Source organism: Ranitomeya variabilis, chromosome 3 (assembly GCF_051348905.1).
Source record: "Ranitomeya variabilis isolate aRanVar5 chromosome 3, aRanVar5.hap1, whole genome shotgun sequence".
NCBI classification, from domain to species: domain Eukaryota; kingdom Metazoa; phylum Chordata; class Amphibia; order Anura; family Dendrobatidae; genus Ranitomeya; species Ranitomeya variabilis.
Window position 1 is genome coordinate 486,841,156 of NC_135234.1, and position 19,479 is coordinate 486,860,634.

At 42.0% G+C, this 19,479-nt stretch overlaps 1 protein-coding gene across 2 annotated transcripts; it reads right to left on the reverse strand.

The window, feature by feature from the left end:
* Positions 1 to 3,083: 3,083 nt before the first annotated feature.
* Positions 3,084 to 8,318, reverse strand: LOC143818329 (speedy protein 1-B-like). 2 transcript variants are annotated; one of them, XM_077299676.1, is made up of 6 exons: positions 7,238 to 8,318; positions 6,047 to 6,113; positions 5,720 to 5,814; positions 5,003 to 5,073; positions 4,652 to 4,820; positions 3,084 to 4,319 (listed from the first exon to the last, which is right to left on the reverse strand). In XM_077299676.1, exons 2-6 carry the CDS (start codon positions 6,057 to 6,059, stop codon positions 4,167 to 4,169), a joined length of 501 nt encoding a protein of 166 aa, XP_077155791.1. In that variant the 5' UTR covers positions 6,060 to 6,113; positions 7,238 to 8,318; the 3' UTR covers positions 3,084 to 4,166. The 2 variants fall into 2 exon arrangements, with proteins under 2 accessions (XP_077155791.1, XP_077155790.1); XM_077299675.1 differs by having other exon boundaries at positions 6,047 to 6,120.
* Between the last annotated feature and the right edge of the window lie 11,161 nt (positions 8,319 to 19,479).

Consider the following 19,479-nt stretch of genomic DNA (forward strand, 5'->3'; position numbering starts at 1 on the left):
TATTTTTTATTTTAATTCTTTTTTAAACAGGGATATGGTGCCCACATTGCTATATATTACGTGGGCTATGTTATTATACTACATTTCTGTGCTATATACTATGTGGGCTGTGCTATATACTACGTGGCCGAGGTATATATTATGTGGCTGGGCAATATACTACATTGCTGTGCTCTATACTACGTGGCCTGGGTTCTATACTGCATACTGTGTTATATACTACGTCTCTGTGCTATATACTACGTGGCTGTGCAATATATTACGTGGCTGTGCAATATATTACATGGCTGGGCAATATACTATGTGTCTGTGCTATATAATACGTGTCTGGGCAATATACTACATGGCTGGGCAATATACTATGTGGCTGGGCAATATACTACGTGGCTAGGCAATATGCTACGTGTCTGTGCTATATACTGCTTGTCTGTGCTATATACTACGTGTTTGTGCTATATACTACGTGGCTGGGCAATATACTATGTGGCTGGGCAATATACTACGTGGCTGGGCTATATACTACATGTCTGTGCTATTTACTACGTGGGCTGTGCTATATGCTACGTAGCTGGGCAAAATACTATGTGGGCTGTGTTATATACTACATGGGGTGTGTTATATACTATGTGGCTGTGCTATATACTATGTGGGCTGTGTTATATACTACATGGGCTGTGTTATATGATACTTGGCTGTGCTATATTTCTCTACTGTATCTGTGCGTCATGAATCGTGATACGTGTTAAAGAGGGGGGCCCACTGAGACTTTTTCGCCCGGGGCCCTCAAAAACCTGGAGAAGGCCCTGGCTTCACTGATTGGTCACGCCAGGCTGGCCGCGAACAATCAGCAACAGGCGCAGTCTGCCCGCGAATTGGCGTGGAATTTGAACCACGCTTCGCTCATTGGTCGCGGCCGGCCGAATCCTTTGTATAAATTGCATTATTCTGAAAACTTAATAAATAAACTACATAAATATTCTAGGATACCCGATGCGTTAGAATCATCGGGCCACCATCTAGTACATTATAATTCTGTAATAAATCAAAAAAATACAAGATAAAAAACATTTAACTGGGAAGTCAAAACAAAGGCAATAAAAGAAGGCTGAACTTGTGGTTACAGCAAGAGGTAAGGTAAAAAGGTTACAGGAATGTCCTGTAGGAGAATTGGGGAGAGAGTCCTGTCGGTTATTCTGCCAGTAGTGCATAGAAGGGTGCAGGGATTCTAAATTCTTAAGTGTGAACATCCAATGTGATAGTGGTGACCCTGGGTGGTCACATTATACCTGGGAGAGTGAGGGGATAAGGTTAATATAACATCTGATGTGCAGTCAAAGGTATGGACAGAAGGACATGTATAGAAAAACTCAGTAATGCCACCAACACGCCACGCAGGACATTCCTGTATCCGTTTTACCTTACCTCTTGCTGTAATGGATACAGGGATGTCCTGCGTGTTGTTGGCATTACTGGCTGGAATAACCGACTGGACCCTCTCCCCAGTTATCACACAGGACATTACGGTATTCACTCTCCAGGGGTACTGGGGCAATTAGTATACACAAGTATTACTGCAGGACATATTGCTTACAATAATAAAAGTATTGTTTATTATGATTTGTTTGCATTATTCTTTTACCTTATTATAATTCAGTGACTTATATGACAAACCCATTTTCTTTTCTGTGCATCCCCTCTAGTTCTGATGAAGGTCTGAGTGCAGACCGAAAACGTACAACAAATTATGTATGCAAAATAAAAGGAACTTTAATTTTCAGCACTATTCCATTTGAGTACCAAGTTTTTTGATGATAGTACAATTGGGCCTGATACCCTACTTGTACACCTCTCTCATTGTCTTATGAGTGCCGTATATGACTTTTCATAAAATAACACACAATTACCTAGAGCACCGCTTCCAGACTACATTCCCCAACTTCTACACTATGCAGATGAATACAGATGTGCACCCCCCATTAATAGATAATTGGCTATTATGCAACCCACCATTCCAAATATACTTGTAATCCACCACTGTGCCCCAATAAATATACAAATTAATTAGCAGCTGTACTCTTTCTCCCAATTCAATACCAGTCACACTCCTGCATCCTCAACACCCTCACTCTCTTCCTCCTGCTCCCCCGATTTATTATGTTTACCTGCTACCCTCTCCCCCGACTTTCAATTCATTATGATTTGCTCCCCTCCACCCTCAATTCATTATCATTTGCTGTCCCCACCCTCAATTCATCATCACTTGCTCTCCCCACCTCCGATTCATAATTGTTTGTCCCCACCCTCAATTCATTATCATTTTCTCTCCCCCACCCTTAATTCACAATCATTTGCTCTACCACCAACCCTCAATTCATAATCACATGCTGTCCCCACCCTCAATTCATTATCATTAACTTTCACCCACCCTCAGTTCATTATCATTCCCTGTCTCCGGCCTCAGTTCATCATCATTTGCTCTTCTCCACCCTTAATTCATCATTATTTGCTCTCTCCACCCCCTACCTCAAGTCCTAATTTGCTGTCCCCTGTCCCAAACCCTCAATTCATCATCATTTGCTCCCCCCAAGACCATTTCATTAATTTTATTTAAAAAAAAAGTTTTTCATACTTACCTCACATACGCTCCCCTGCAGGCGCAGCTCCACTTCTGGTGTCATGGAGAGGGGTGCCCATAACTGTCGGCGCTTGTGTGATGATGTAATCACTTACACACCATCATCAGCATGTCACAGAAAAGGCGTAGGGACTTCCTTGGAGCTGCACATCTGTTTCATGCAGCTCAGGAAGCTTACCTGCGCCGAGATGTACACCGCCGATGGCGGCGTGTCAGCACACACTACTTTATTATACCCTGGGGCCCAGTGAGCAGAAGCACAAGAGGGGGTCCAGACTGAGTCCGGGCCCCCCTCTTTACTTATTCTCACCGAGTCCCTCACAACAGTAGGGGCAGTAATGATCTGATGGCGGTCCTGTCCACACATAAAAGTATAAAATAAAGACTCAGACACATCATGGAAAGTTTAAATAGTGTGAAGTTTATTATATGCTTTATATGTGCTGGTTACCTCCCATCACTCACAAAGAGCGTACAGCAACACTCAGGTCAGGAAAAAACCCCAGTGGTGGAAACCTGTAGGGAAACCATGGCTGCTGTACTGCCCTTCCTCCGGGCATACTAAGCGAGGTTTACATAGTTACATAGTTATTAAGGTTGAAGGAAGACTTTAAGTCCATCTAGTTCAACCCATAGCCTAACCTAACATGCCCTAATATGTTGATCCAGAGGAAGGCAAAAAAAACCCATGTGGCAACGAGTAAGCTCCACATTGGGGAAACAAATTCCTTCCTGACTCCACATACGGCAATCAGACTAGTTCCCTGGATCAACGCCCTATCAAGGAATCTAGTGTATATACCCTGTAACATTATACTTTTCAAGAAAGGCATCCAATCCCAATCATTACAACATCATACGGCAGAGAATTCCCCCCCATATTCCCTATGGGGGGCCTGCATTATACCTTATGAGGGGGTTGCACTATACTCTAAGGGGGCTACATTATACCCTATGGGGGGCTGCATTATACTTTGAGGCTGGTTGCATTATATTCTATGGGGGGCTACATTATATTCTATTGGGGACTCCATTATTTGCTATCAGGGGCTACATTATATTCTTCATGAGGGCTACATTATATTCTGTGAGGAGGATACATTATATTCTATGGGGGGCTGCATTATACCTTATGAGGGGGCTACTTTATATTCTATGATGGAGGCTACCCCAATCCCTGCTACATAATTAAGACATGTACTACTTTATATTATACCCTGATATTAGCGCGTTTTACCACACAATCGGTGGTCAGTCTCGTATTTATTTCTATGTAGCTACATAGTGGGCCCCAAGAACGATTTTCTCTGGTGGGCCCAAGGTGCTCCAGTCCGACGCTGTCTGTGTGTTTGCTGTCTGTGTAGAGTGTGATGTGCATTTTCTGTGTGACTATTGAGAATACTTCTCTCCTTTCTGAAGTTCTTCATCCGTCACGTTGTCTAGATGTTCTTCTCTTTGCAGGTCTAGCAGCTATGTTCCTCTTCCAGGGAGCTCATTCTTCTTGTGGGTTCAGCAGTGGTGTTTCCAGGCATTACATATTCACACCTTCCTCCTTCTTGCATGGAACGATGTTACACAGAGAGCAGGGTAGGGCATTGTTCCTCCTGAACCAACGGATTGCCCAGCTGTGATGGATATTCCTGTTTCTCTTCCATGCCCAGTGTTCAGGGTCTTGTGCCATGATCTAGAATAAAATAAGTGATTATAATCAGATTTTAAAGGGAATATATCACTATTAACCATAATCCAATTTGCATATATTTTAGACCTGATGATGCTGGTACTTTTTGAAGTTTTCTTGCTTGATATTAAAACAAGCATTTCATGAGTCCAGCTATGGTTGCATTCATAAAATGCTCCCCCTAATATCAGGATTACATGACCATTTTGATATGTTTTTTTTCAAAGTAAGTACCACAGCACCATCAGGTATAATGGATTTATTTATGCATGCTGTTTATATTGTGATATCTAGTTACAGATCAGCTTTATATTATTACTGTTTATATTGCTAACCAGATCACAGGTGGCTCGATCCACCCAAGCCCGAAATCCCATCCTGGTGAGAAGAACATTGCGGAATTGTAGAAGTCGGTCCTTATTCATGATCCATGTCCATCTGAGGGCCCAGCGGTAGATCTCCTTTTGATATGGCACGTCTTCTTCAAACTGGTTGGCTAAAAACCTGGTTGGAAGAGATATGAAACCAAATAAATTAGAATCCACTTCAGAAGAAAATACAGACAAATAACAACAAATACAATTATCATGTTTTTACCCGAGTGGTAGAAAAGATATTTTGGATTTACAATAAAATAAAATAAAGTTATTTATAGACATAAATGTGTAATAATAAAAGAGACTCACATATAGGTTCCATATTCTGAAGATCGCAGTCCTGCTCTCCTGAAGTAAGTGACGACCATGGCGAGGAGATACTAGAGGGATGAGAAGCAGAGTTAGAGGGTATATATAATACAGAACATATATAGCTGTATATTCCTCTGTTTGGTAATATCTGGCCACTATTACATAAGAATAAGCCCTTTATTTCCCTATGATGGATCTTCTCTAATCTGGATGATTTCTTATCCTTCACTACAATAATACCTTGTCCGAAATCTTAAGACAGCTGTCCCTGGCTAGAAAGCATCTGATATATTCTTCTTCTACAAAATTGAGAAAATATAATTATTTCGCTATGAACTTTGTAATGAAAACCTTTTTAATACTATTAATGTTAAATTAGGGCATTTCATTAATGATGGATTATCCTCACAATAACACATGATTATCAGATTGCTGGAGATTTGGCCCCCGACACCCACTGATCAGATACTGAAGAATTGTCCTAAAGATATGCCATCACTATTGAGGTGAAACCAAAGCCACGACAGTGTTCACCACATAGTGACCGCTCCTGTCTGCTGTATCATACTAGGTATAATTATAGGAGGCTGAGGGAGAACACTTCCCTACATGTTTCTCTACCACTATTCACATAAAATAGATTAATATAAAAATACATGTCATATAATCTAATACTTTATATCTGGAAACCTTGGAAGGTGCAATGAGTCTTACCAAGGAGTGCGGCGAAAGCTGCCCGCTCTTCTGGCTGGGGGATGTCATCTTCTGTCTTCCTCCTCTTGGCTTCTTCCTGGGTGGCAGACAGTGAACTGTGGTAGAAGAGGTAGATAATATAGTATTAGGCCTCATGCACATGGCCGTACTATGGCTACACATAATTCACTTACATCCTGATGGGTGTTCTCCTCATGGGGATCTGACATTAGTTTTGTGCTGTAAATGGTATAAATATGTGTAGTGGTGATGTGTATGGTCACTATGATTTGCCGATGTAAGTGTATGGATTGTGATGACTGCAGTGATGTAACCCCATCTACTTACCACTCCTCTTCATACTGGGTGATCAGTTCTCTCTTCCGCTTCCTCATGGCCATCTTTACTCTTCTTCCTGGAAACTAACATACAGAAAAAGGAAAAACCTGAATATGCAGAGCATGGCTCTGTCTATAGGATCTCTAGTGGGGTAATACTATGAACCTAATGTGTAACCCAAAACCTAACTACCACAGCCTGCATTACATGGGTTGCAGTATTGCAGCTTTATTGACTTGACTGGTGCTGAGTTGTAATACCCAACATGACCCATTGACAGAAGTGGCGCTGTAGTTAGTAAACAAAACAAACCCTATTTTCTACTTAAAGCACCACTCCAGCATTTTGTTTTGTTTGTACTGCTGGAGTGGTGCTTTAAATGTCCCCTGCCCACGTTCTTATACTTGGTGCCATCTTGTGCCCGTAATTTCTGACCGGCCGCAAGTCAGAAGTTACGTAACAAGAGCTTAATACAAGTCTATGAGAGCTAGAACGAGGCTCTCATATAGAGAGGTATTGAAAAGTGACGTCTGCGCCGCTCCATGAAACACTGGAGCTGATGGCCGGTCACAGTTCACCGAAGACTGATAGGAGCAACACTGGAAAAGGATGAAGGGGCGACAGGCGAGTATGAGACAGGGGCCAGGAGAATTACATAAAAAGCACCACTGCCGCGGTGCTGTAAAAAACCCCGCTGAAGTAGTGCTTCAAAAAACCAAAAAATATTATCCATCATTTATGCCTACCAGATTGATTTTCTGTCCTATGATAAGACTACACATATCTACATTATACTGACTGCACTGTGACCCGCCATATAAACCTCTGCATATATCCGCTACCTCCCTGTATAGTGACTGATGATCCAGTACAATAGTCTTCATATCTCCACTACATGTATGATATAACTATTATACACAGGCTAATAATGGCCATGCGCTTCTAAATATTGTATCTGGGAAGTTCTAGGAGAAATATGGGACCCCGTGTTTTCAGATTATTATTACACATCATTATCCACATTTTAAATATTTATTCAAAGTCACCAAATTTTATCCATAATCACCCCATTATCTATATCTGGGATCTATGGTGAAATCATTTGCTTTTGTATATGTGATTGCTTTCAGTATAGATCCCAACTGTCAGTATCTGGAATGATATAAATCGGCAGTTTATTCATCACACAATGATTCTCACCTCTGTAGAGCGGCCGGTGGCGGTTGTCTCCCAATCAGCAGGTAACGATCCAGGTACAAATCCAAAAAGTGTCGCTTCTCGTAATCAATAAGGAGCCTGTCTTATCTCTATTAGAGCTATCGCAGACTGGCACCAACTGACGGTTTTTCTCTTTCTTTAAATTCAAATCCTGCGATTCTATTGGTTGATGGTTGATACACATGATGCATGCGGCGCTAAATTTAAAGAGAAAGCGCATTCTAGTAATGTTATAAGAAAATACAGTGTATTACCTTTATATCTTTTTTGTAGTTTTCCTCTTTATTCCAATTAGTGTTACTTGGGGAAGTTTTCATGTTATTTCATTTAATAACCGATGTTTAGGAAATGGCAGCAGTGAAAGCCCCATGTAATAATGATGATACCAAAGTCATGTGATGAGAGAAGTGTGATGTGTAATATGTTCACTAGATCTTCCAATGTGTATGGAGTAAGAGAATAATTGTCATCTGCTTTCTTGCTCTCTATAAAGTCATTATTTAACCCACTTAACGACAAGGTCAATTTTCATTTCTACGTTTTTGTTTCTTCCTCCACTTTTCACAAACTCCAACTTTTTTATTTTTCTGTCCACATAGCCATTTGAGGGCTTTTTTGGGGGGAGACAGGTTGTACTTTTGAATTACACCATTCATTTCACCACATTGTGTACAGGGAAACATAAAACAATTCCAATTCTATAGGTTGCATTATACTGTATGGACTATGGCAAGGGTCCCCAACCTGTAGCTCAGGAGCCACATGTGGCTCGCGGTCCCATGAATTGTGGCTCGTGACTGTCTGCCAGCTTTGTGCATTAGCTCCAGATTTAGTAAACGGGTATGAAGACTACATCTCAAAATGATGAAATTTGTGAGTGGCCCTGCAGAGAAGAGCAGATTTGGGTACACTTCTACTGGTCTTGGTGGTTTAGAGATAATTTAAGTATGGTACGCTGGAGACAGGATGATACTACCGGTCAGAGGAGGTGCTTGAAGCTGAATGTGATTGTGTTGGGAGTGATGGAAGAATGCTGAATGGGGGTTTGGTGGGAATCCCTGGATCTTGGTATATTGATTCAGGGTGATTTGTGTGGAAAAGCTTTGGTTATCATTATACCCATAATGGGGCCTTTGGTTGCTACTACTGTGAGGGGAGCAGGAGCTGGATGTGGCTCTCGACCCTCTTGCAGAGCTGAATGTAGCTCTCAAGGTCAGAAAGGTTGGGGACCACTGGTGTAGATAGTGACCTGTGCATAAGTAATGACATTAGGGGTGGCATGGGGGAAAATGTTAGTGCAGTTCAACACATTAAGTAGGAATAAAGTGCATGTACACAAATGCCAGAAACCACACCAACAAGATGAAGGAATTCGAATTAATACTGTTGAAAGAAAATTATAATTTGGTGAGCATAACAGAGACATAGCTAGACAAGCGCCATGACAGGGCTGTTAAGTTACAGAGCTATAGTACGTTCAGGAATAACCGCAAAAATAAGCTTTGGGAAAGGGTTTATTTACATGTAAAATCGTCCCTATAACACATCCAATGTGATAACATACGTTAGGCTAATGAAAATGTAGATTCCAAGTAGGGTTTCTTTTTCAGTTAGGTCTAGAAATATTTGGACAGTGACAAGTTTTGGTATTTTAGCAGCTTACCAAAACATATTCAAAACAGTTATATACAGGTCCTTCTCAAAAAATTAGCATATAGTGTTAAATTTCATTATTTACCATAATGTAATGATTACAATTAAACTTTCATATATTAGAGATTCATTATCCACCAACTGAAATTTGTCAGGTCTTTTATTGTTTTAATACTGATGATTTTGGCATACAACTCCTGATAACCCAAAAAACCTGTCTCAATAAATTAGCATATTTCACCCGTCCAATCAAATAAAAGTGTTTTTTAATAACAAACAAAAAAACCATCAAATAATAATGTTCAGTTATGCACTCAATACTTGGTCGGGAATCCTTTGGCAGAAATGACTGCTTCAATGCGGCGTGGCATGGAGGCAATCAGCCTGTGACACTGCTGAGATGTTATGGAGGCCCAGGATGCTTCAATAGCGGCCTTAAGCTCATCCAGAGTGTTGGGTCTTGCGTCTCTCAACTTTCTCTTCACAATATCCCACAGATTCTCTATGGGGTTCAGGTCAGGAGAGTTGGCAGGCCAATTGAGCACAGTAATACCATGGTCAGTAAACCATTTACCAGTGGTTTTGGCACTGTGAGCAGGTGCCAGGTCGTGCTGAAAAATGAAATCTTCATCTCCATAAAGCATTTCAGCCGATGGAAGCATGAAGTGCTCCAAAATCTCCTGATAGCTAGCTGCATTGACCCTGCCCTTGATGAAACACAGTGGACCAACACCAGCAGCTGACATGGCACCCCACACCATCACTGACTGTGGGTACTTGACACTGGACTTCAGGCATTTTGGCATTTCCTTCTCCCCAGTCTTCCTCCAGACTCTGGCACCTTGATTTCCGAATGACATGCAAAATTTGCTTTCATCAGAAAAAAGTACTTGGGACCACTTAGCAACAGTCCAGTGCTGCTTCTCTGTAGCCCAGGTCAGGCGCTTCTGCCGCTGTTTATGGTTCAAAAGTGGCTTTACCTGGGGAATGCGGCACCTGTAGCCCATTTCCTGCACACGCCTGTGCACGGTGGCTCTGGATGTTTCCACACCAGACTCAGTCCACTGCTTCCTCAGGTTCCCCAAGGTCTGGAATCGGTCCTTCTCCACAATCTTCCTCAGGGTCCGGTCACCTCTTCTCGTTGTACAGCGTTTTCTGCCACATTTTTTACTTCCAACAGACTTACCATTGAGGTGCCTTGATACAGCACTCTGGGAACAGCCTATTTGTTGAGAAATTTCTTTCTGGGTCTTACCCTCTTGCTTGAGGGTGTCAATGATGGCCTTCTTGACATCTGTCAGGTCGCTAGTCTTACCCATGATGGGGGTTTTGAGTAATGAACCAGGCAGGGAGTTTTTAAAAGCCTCAGGTATCTTTTGCATGTGTTTAGAGTTAATTAGTTGATTCAGAAGATTAGGGTAATAGGTCGTTTAGAGAACCTTTTCTTGATATGCTAATTTATTGAGACAGGTTTTTTGGGTTATCAGGAGTTGTATGCCAAAATCATCAGTATTAAAACAATAAAAGACCTGACAAATTTCAGTTGGTGGATAATGAATCTATAATATATGAAAGTTTAATTGTAATCATTACATTAGGATAAATAATGAAATTTAACACTATATGCTAATTTTTTGAGAAGGACCTGTAATCAATATGCGCTTAAAGTGAAGACTCTCAGCTTTAGGTTATGGTCACACTATCAGAATTTGGTCAGGATTTTTCATCAGTATTTGTAAGCCAAAACCAGGCGAGGAACAATCAGAGAAATACATGCACCAATTCTGCATTTTTGACCCACTCCTGGTTTTGGCTTACAAATACTTAACCCCTTCACCCCCAAGGGTGGTTTGCACGTTAATGACCGGGCCAATTTTTACAATTCTGACCACTGTCCCTTTATGAGGCTATAACTCTGGAACGCTTTGACGGATCTTGGCGATTCTGACCTTGTTTTCTCGTGACATATTGTACTTCATGTTAAAGGTAAAATTTATTCGATATAACTTGCGTTTATTTGTGAAAAAAATGGAAATTTGGCGAAAATTTTGAAAATTTTGCAATTTTCCAACTTTGAATTTTTGTGCCCTTAAATCACAGACATATGTCACGCAAAATACTTAATAAGTAACATTTCCCACATGTCTACTTTACATCAGTACAATTTTGGAACCAAAATTTTTTTTTGTGACGGAGTTATAAGGGTTAAAAGTTGACCAGCAATTTCTCATTTTTACAACACCATTTTTTTTTAGGGACCACATCTCATTTGAAGTCATTTTGAGGGGTCTATATGATAGAAAATACTCAAGTGTGACACCATTCTAAAAACTGCACCCCTCAAGGTGCTCAAAACCACATTCAAGAAGTTTATTAACCCTTCAGGTGTTGCACAGGAATTTTTGGAATGTTTAAATAAAAATGAACATTTAACTTTTTTTCACACAAAATTTATTTCAGCTCCAATTTGTTTTATTTTACCAAGGGTAACAGGAGAAAATGGACCCCCAAAGTTGTTGTACAATTTGTCCTGAGCACGATGATACCCCATATGTGGGTGTAAACCATTGTTTAGGCGCATGGCAGAGCTTGGAAGGGAAGGAGCGCCATTTGACTTTTCAATGCAAAATTGACTGGAATTGAGATGGGACGCCATGTTGCGTTTGGAGAGCCCCTGATGTGCCTAAACATTGAAACTCCCTACAAGTGACACCATTTTGGAAAGTAGACCCCCTAAGGAACTTATCTAGATGTGTGGTGAGCACTTTGACCCACCAAGTGCTTCACAGAAGTTTATAATGCAGAGCCGTAAAAATAAAAAATCATATTTTTTCACAAAAATGATCTTTTCGCCCCCAATTTTTTATTTTCCCAAGGGTAAGAGAAGAAATTGGACCCCAAAAAATGTTGTGCAATTTGTCCTGAGTACGCTGATACCCCATATGTGGGTGTAAACCATTGTTTGGGCGCATGGCAGAGCTTGGAAGGGAAGGAGCGCCATTTGACTTTTCAATGCAAAATTGACTGGAATTGAGATGGGACGCCATGTTGCGTTTGGAGAGCCCCTGATGTGCCTAAACATTGAAACTCCCTACAAGTGACACCATTTTGGAAAGTAGACCCCCTAAGGAACTTATCTAGATGTGTGGTGAGCACTTTGACCCACCAAGTGCTTCACAGAAGTTTATAATGCAGAGCCGTAAAAATAAAAAATCATATTTTTTCACAAAAATGATCTTTTCGCCCCCAATTTTTTATTTTCCCAAGGGTAAGAGAAGAAATTGGACCCCAAAAAATGTTGTGCAATTTGTCCTGAGTACGCTGATACCCCATATGTGGGTGTAAACCATTGTTTGGGCGCATGGCAGAGCTTGGAAGGGAAGGAGCGCCATTTGACTTTTCAATGCAAAATTGACTGGAATTGAGATGGGACGCCATGTTGCGTTTGGAGAGCCCCTGATGTGCCTAAACATTGAAACTCCCTACAAGTGACACCATTTTGGAAAGTAGACCCCCTAAGGAACTTATCTAGATGTGTGGTGAGCACTTTGACCCACCAAGTGCTTCACAGAAGTTTATAATGCAGAGCCGTAAAAATAAAAAATCATATTTTTTTCACAAAAATGATCTTTTTGCCCCCAATTTTTTATTTTCCCAAGGGTAAGAGAAGAAATTGGACCCCAAAAAATGTTGTGCAATTTGTCCTGAGTACGCTGATACCCCATATGTGGGTGTAAACCATTGTTTGGGCGCATGGCAGAGCTTGGAAGGGAAGGAGCGCCATTTGACTTTTCAATGCAAAATTGACTGGAATTGAGATGGGACACCATGTTGCGTTTGGAGAGCCCCTGATGTGCCTAAACATTGAAACTCCCTACAAGTGACACCATTTTGGAAAGTAGACCCCCTAAGGAACTTATCTAGATGTGTTTTGAGAGCTTTGAACCCCCAAGTGTTTCACTACAGATTATAACGCAGAGCCGTGAAAATATATATTTTTTTTTTTCTCAAAAATGATTTTTTAGCCCCCAGCTTTGTATTTTTACAAGGGTAACAGAATAAATTGGACCCCAAAATTTGTTTTCCAATTTGTCCTGAGTACGCTGATACCCCATATGTGGGGCGGAACCACTGTTTGGGCGCATGACAGAGCTCGGAAGGGAAGGAGCGCCATTTGGAATGCAGACTTAAATGGATTGGTCAGCAGCCGTCACGTTGCATTTGCAGAGCCCCTGATGTACCCAAACAGTACAAACCCCCCACAAGTGACCCCATATTGGAAACTAGACCTCCCAAGGAACTTATCTAGATGTGTTTTGAGAACTTTGAACCCCCAAGTGTTTCACTAAAGTTTATAGCGCAAAGCCGTGAAAATAAAAATTCTTTTTTTTTTTTCACAAAAATGATTTTTTAGCCCCCAGTTTTGTATTTTCACAAGGGTAACAGGATAAATTAGACCCCAAAAGTTGTTGTCCAATTTGTCCTGAGTACGCTGATACCCCATATGTCGGGGGGAACCACTGTTTGGGCGCATGACAGAGCTCGGAAGGGAAGGAGCGCCATTTGGAATGCAGCCTTAAATGGATTGGTCTGCAGGCGTCACGTTGCATTTGCAGAGCCCCTGATGTACCCAAACAGTACAAACCCCCCACAAGTGACCCCATATTGGAAACTAGACCTCCCAAGGAACTTATCTAGATGTGTTGTGAGAACTTTGAACCCCCAAGTGTTTCACTACAGTTTATAATGCAGAGCCGTGAAAATAAAACATCTTTTTTTTCCCACAAAAATGATTTTTAGCCCCCCAAATTTTTATTTTCCTAAGGATAACAAGAGAACTTGGACCCCAGAAGTTGTTGTTCAATTTGTCCCGAGTACGCTGATAACACATATGTTGGGGTAAACCCCTTTTTGGGCGCACGGGAGAGCTCGGAAGGGAAGGAGCACTGTTTTACTTTTTCAACGCAGAATTGGCTGGAATTGAGATTGGACGCCATCTCGCGCTTGGAGAGCACCTGATGTGCCTGGACAGTGGAAACCCCCCAATTCTACCTGAAACCCTAACCCAAACACACCCCTAACCCTAATCCCAACGGTAACCCTAACCACACCCCTAGCCCTGACACACCCATAATTCTAATCCCAACCCTAATCCAAACGTAAATGTAATCCAAACCCTAACCCTAACTTTAGCCCCAACCCTAACTTTAGCCCCAACCCTAACTTTACCTCCAACCCTAGCCCTAACCCTAACCCTACCCCTAACCCTAAACGTGACTGAAATACGTGGCACTGAAATACGTGGCACTGAAATACGTGGCACTGAAATACGTGGCACTGAAATACGTGGCACTGAAATACGTGGCACTGAAATACGTGATACGTGGCACTTAAATACGTGGCACTGAAACACGTGGCACTGAAATACGTGGCACTGAAATACGTGGCACTGAAATACGTGGCACTGAAATACGTGGCACTGAAATAAGTGGCACTGAAATATGTGATATGTGGCACTTAAATACGTGGCACTGAAATACGTGGCACTGAAATACGTGGCACTATGACTGTCAGAAAATGTTCATTAAACGGTTAGGGGTGAGGTTAGGGGTAGAGTTAGGGTTAGGGTTTGGATCCCTTTATCACCTTGATGGTGGTGGGTGGCTTTTCAGTGTGTTTTCTGTTTTTTTCGATAAAAATGCATGCGTTTTTAACGCAAACAAACGCATGTGCTTAAAAACGCAAGAAAATACTGCAGGTTGTATTTCTGAAAATGAACGCATGCAGAAAAAAACCGCATGCGTTTGAAAACGCGACCAAACGCGTACAAAAAAACCGCATGCGTTTTCAATGTTAAATATAGGGAAAAAACGCATGCGTTTTTTTGTGCAAAAAACGCTGCAGACAAAAACGGAAGTGTGAAACCAGCGACGCTTTTTATAGCAAAAAAGTTTTTGCGTCTCCACATTTTGAGACCTATAATTTTTCCACATTTGCTCCACAGAGTCATGTGAGGTCTTGTTTTTTGCGGGACGAGTTGACGTTTTTATTGGTAACATTTTCGGACACGTGACCGTTTTTGATCGCTTTTTATTCCGATTTTTGTGAGGCAGAATGACCAAAAACCTGCTATTCATGAATTTCTTTTGGGAGAGGCGTTTATACCGTTCCGGGTTTGGTAAAATTGATAAAGCAGTTTTATTCGTCGGGTCAGTACGATTACAGCGATATCTCATTTATATCATTTTTTTTATGTTTTGGCGCTTTTATACGATAAAAACTATTTTATAGAAAAAATAATTATTTTGGTATCGCTTTATTCTCAGGACTATAACTTTTTTATTTTTTTGCTGATGATGCTGTATGGCGGCTTGTTTTTTGCGGGACAAGATGACGTTTTCAGCGGTACCATGGATATTTATATCAGTCTTTTTGATCGCGTGTTATTCCACTTTTTGTTCGGCGGTATGGTAATAAAGCGTTTTTTGCCTCGTTTTTTTTTTTTTTTTTCTTACGGTGTTTACTGAAGGGGTTAACTAGTGTGGCAGTTTTATAGGTTGGGTCGTTACGGACGTGGCGATACTAAATATGTGTACTTTTATTGTTTTTTTTTTTTAATTTAGATAAAGAAATGTATTTATGGGAATAATTTTTTTTTTTTTTTTTCATTATTTTGGAATATTTTTTTTTATTTTTTTTTACACATTTGGAAATTTTTTTTTTAACTTTTTTACTTTGCCCCAGGGGGGGACAATACAGATCGGTGATCTGTCAGTTTGCATAGCACTCTGACAGATCACCGATCTGATTGAAGTGCAGGCTGCTTCACAGTGCCTGCTCTGAGCAGGCGTCTGTGAAGCCACCTCCCTCCCTGCAGGACCCGGATCCGCGGCCATCTTGGATCCGGGTCTGGAGCAGGCAGGGAGGGAGGTAAGACCCTCGCAGCAACGCGATCACATCGCGTTGCTGCGGGGGGCTCAGGGAAGCCCGCAGGGAGCCCTCTCCCTGCGCGATGCTTCCCTGCATCGCCGGCACATCGCGATCATGTTTGATCGCGGTGTGCCGGGGGTTAATGTGCCGGGGGCGGTCCGTGACCGCTCCTGGCACATAGTGCCGGATGTCAGCTGCGATATGCAGCCGACACCCGGCCGCGATCGGCCGCGCTCCCCCCGTGAGCGCGGCCGATCGGCTATGACGTACTATCCCGTCGGCGGTCATACGGGCCCACCCCACCTCGACGGGATAGTACGTCAAATGTCGGGAAGGGGTTAATATGTAGCTGTCTCTTTTTCTTTAAAAAACGCATGATTTCAGCACCAGAAACTTTGTGAATAGATGAATGCGGCGCCGGTACTACAATCAGAACAGGTATTGTAGCACCAAGCTAAGTACAGCGATCAATTGTAATGTCAGGTCAGCACCACATATTACATTGCATGGACCTACAATTTTATTATTATTGAATATGAGGAGAACATGAGTCCTAAGGTATCTCAAAATATAAATATTTTATTAAGGTTAGATATTTACCACAGACTAAATACAATTACATATAATAGAATATGATAAAATAGTGTGATCCCTAAAAAGAGTAGTAACAGTCACAGGGTGGATCAGGACAACATATTATGCTAAATAATTACATATACATGTAAAAAGCAATGCACAGAAGCAATGTAACTTAAACAGGTAGGACAATCAGTTAGTCACTTGTTTGTACCAAGACTAATCAGTTCCACCTATATCTATCACCATGTTTAGTGCTAGCAATGCATGCAAAAACAATTACAATGTATCAGACATAAGTAGCATAAGATATGCATCAATAAATCAAGGATTAATTACCCATATTATGTTTCTTCTTGTCCACGATGTGACCGCAAATCCGATGTACGTTTCGCAAGTATAAAGACTCGCCCCCTTGTGTCAGCTGACTATCCCAGCTGACATCCGGCACTATGTGCCAGGAGCGGTCACGGACCGCTCCTGGCACATTAACCCCGGAACACTGCGATCAAACATGATCGCCGCATTCCAGTGGCATAGGTAAGCATCGCACAGGGAGGGGGCTCCCTGCGTGCTTCCCTGAGACCCTCGGAGCAACGCGATGTGATCGCGTTGCTCCGAGGGTCTCCTCCGTCCTCCTCCCTGCAGGCCCCGGATCCAAAATGGCAGCGGGGCTCCTTCCGGGTCCTGCAGGGAGGTGGCTTGCAAGCGCCTGCTCAGTACAGGCGCCAGCAAGCCTCCTGCAGTGCCTGTCAGATCGCTGATCTGACACAGTGCACTGCAAAGTGTCAGATCAGCGATCTGACACCATATATTCATGTCCCCCCTGGGACAAAGTAAACAAGTAAAAAAAAAATATTTACATGTGTAAAAAAAAAAAAAATCCTTAACAAAGAAAAAAAAAATATTGTTCCAATAAATACATTTCTAAATTAAAAAAAAAACAATAAAATTACACATATTTAGTATCGTCACATCCGTAACAACCTGACCTATAAAACTGTCCCACTAGTTAACCCCTTCAGTGAACACCAAAAAAGACGAGGCAAAAAACGCTTTATTATCATACGACCGAACAAAATGTGAAACAACACGCAATCAGAAAGACGGATATAAAAAAACATGGTACCGCTAAAAATGTCATCTTGTCCCGCAAAAAACGAGCCGCCATACAGCGTCATCAGCGAAAAAAAAAGTTATAGTCCTCAGAATAAAGCGATGCAAAAATAATAATTTTTTAAATAAAATAGTTTTTATCGTATGAAAGCGCCAAAACATAAAAAAATGATATAAATGAGGTATCGCTGTAATCATACTGACCCGAAAAATAAAACTGCTTTATCAATTTTACCAAACGTGGAATGGTATAAACGCCCCCCCCTCCCCCAAAGAAATTCATGAATTGCTGGTTTTTGGTCATTCTGCCTCACAAAAATCGGAATAAAAAGCGATCAAAAATTGTCATGTGCCCGAAAAAGGTACCAATAAAAACGTCAACTCGTCTTTTAGTGTGTGACAGCTGCCAATCATAAAAATCCACTAAAATACCCGCTATAAAAGTAAATCAATCCCCCCTTCATCACCCCCTTAGTTAGGGAAAAATAATAAAATAAAAAAAGTATTTATTTCCATTTTCCCATTAGGGTTAGGATTGGGGTTGCGGCTAAAGTTAGGGTTAGGGCTAAAGTTAGGGATGGGGCTAAAGTTAGGGATAGGGTTTGGATTACATTTACGGTTGGGATTAGGGTTAGGGGTGTGTCAGGGTTAGGGGTGTGGTTAGGGTTATGGTTGGCATTAGGGTTAGGGGTGTGTTGGAGTTAGGGGTGTGGTTAGGGTAGGGATTAGGGTTAGAGGTGTGTTGGGGTTAGGCTACTTTCACACTAGCGTCGGGAACAACCCGTCGCTGCGCGTCGGGCCGACGTTCCCGACGCTAGTGTGGTCTCCGCCGCACAACGGGGGCAGCGGATGCATATTTCCCACGCATCCGCTGCCCCATTGTGATGTGCGGGGAAGTGCGGGGAGGTGGGGGCGGAGTTCCGACTGCGCATGCGCGGTCGGAAAAAGCGGACCGTCGGGAGCAAAAAACGTTACATGTAACGTTTTTTTCTCCCGACGGACCGCTACCATACGCCCAAACGCCGCCAAACGCATTCACCGTTTGGAAATGCGTCGCAAATGCGTCGCAAATGCGTCGCTAATGTTACTCTATGACGAAACAACGTATCCAGCAAAAACTTTTGCTGGATGCGGCGTTTCGCAAAAACGACGCATTTGCGACGTATTGCAGTTAACGCTAGTGTGAAACTAGCCTTAGGGGTATGGTTGGGATTAGGGGCGTGTTCGGGTTAGGGGTCTGGTTAGGGTTATGGTTAGGGTTGGGATTAGGGGTGTGTTTGGGTTAGGGTTTCAGTTAGAATTGGGGGGTTTCCACTGTTTAGGCACATCAGGGGTCTCCAAATGGCGTCTAATCTGAATTCCAGCCAATTTGCACTGAAAAGTCAAACGGCGCTCCTTCCCTTCCGAGCTCTGCCATGCACCCAAACAGTGGTTTACCCCCACATATGGGGTATCAGCGTACTCAGGCCAAATTGCACAACAACTTTTGGGGTCCAATTTCTTCTGTTACCTTGGAAAAATAAAAAATTGGGGGTGAAGATAATTTTTATGAAAAAATATGATTTTTTATTTTTACGGCTCTACATTATAAACTTCTGTGAAGCACTTGGTGGGTCAAAGTGCTCACCACACATCTAGATAAGTTCCTCAGGGGGGGTCTACTTTCCAAAATGTTGTCACTTGTGGGGGTTTCAATGTTTAGGCACATCAGGGGCTCTCCAAACGCAACATGGCATTCTATCTCAATTCCAGTCAATTTTGCATTGAAAAGTCAAATGGCGCTCCTTCCCTTCCGAGCTCTGCCATGAGCCCAAACAGTGGTTTACCTCCACATATGGGGTATCAGCATACTCAGGACAAATTGCACAACAACTTTTGGGGTCCAATTTCTCCTGTTACCATTGGTAAAATAAAACAAATTGGAGCTGAGTAAATTTTGTGTGTAGAAA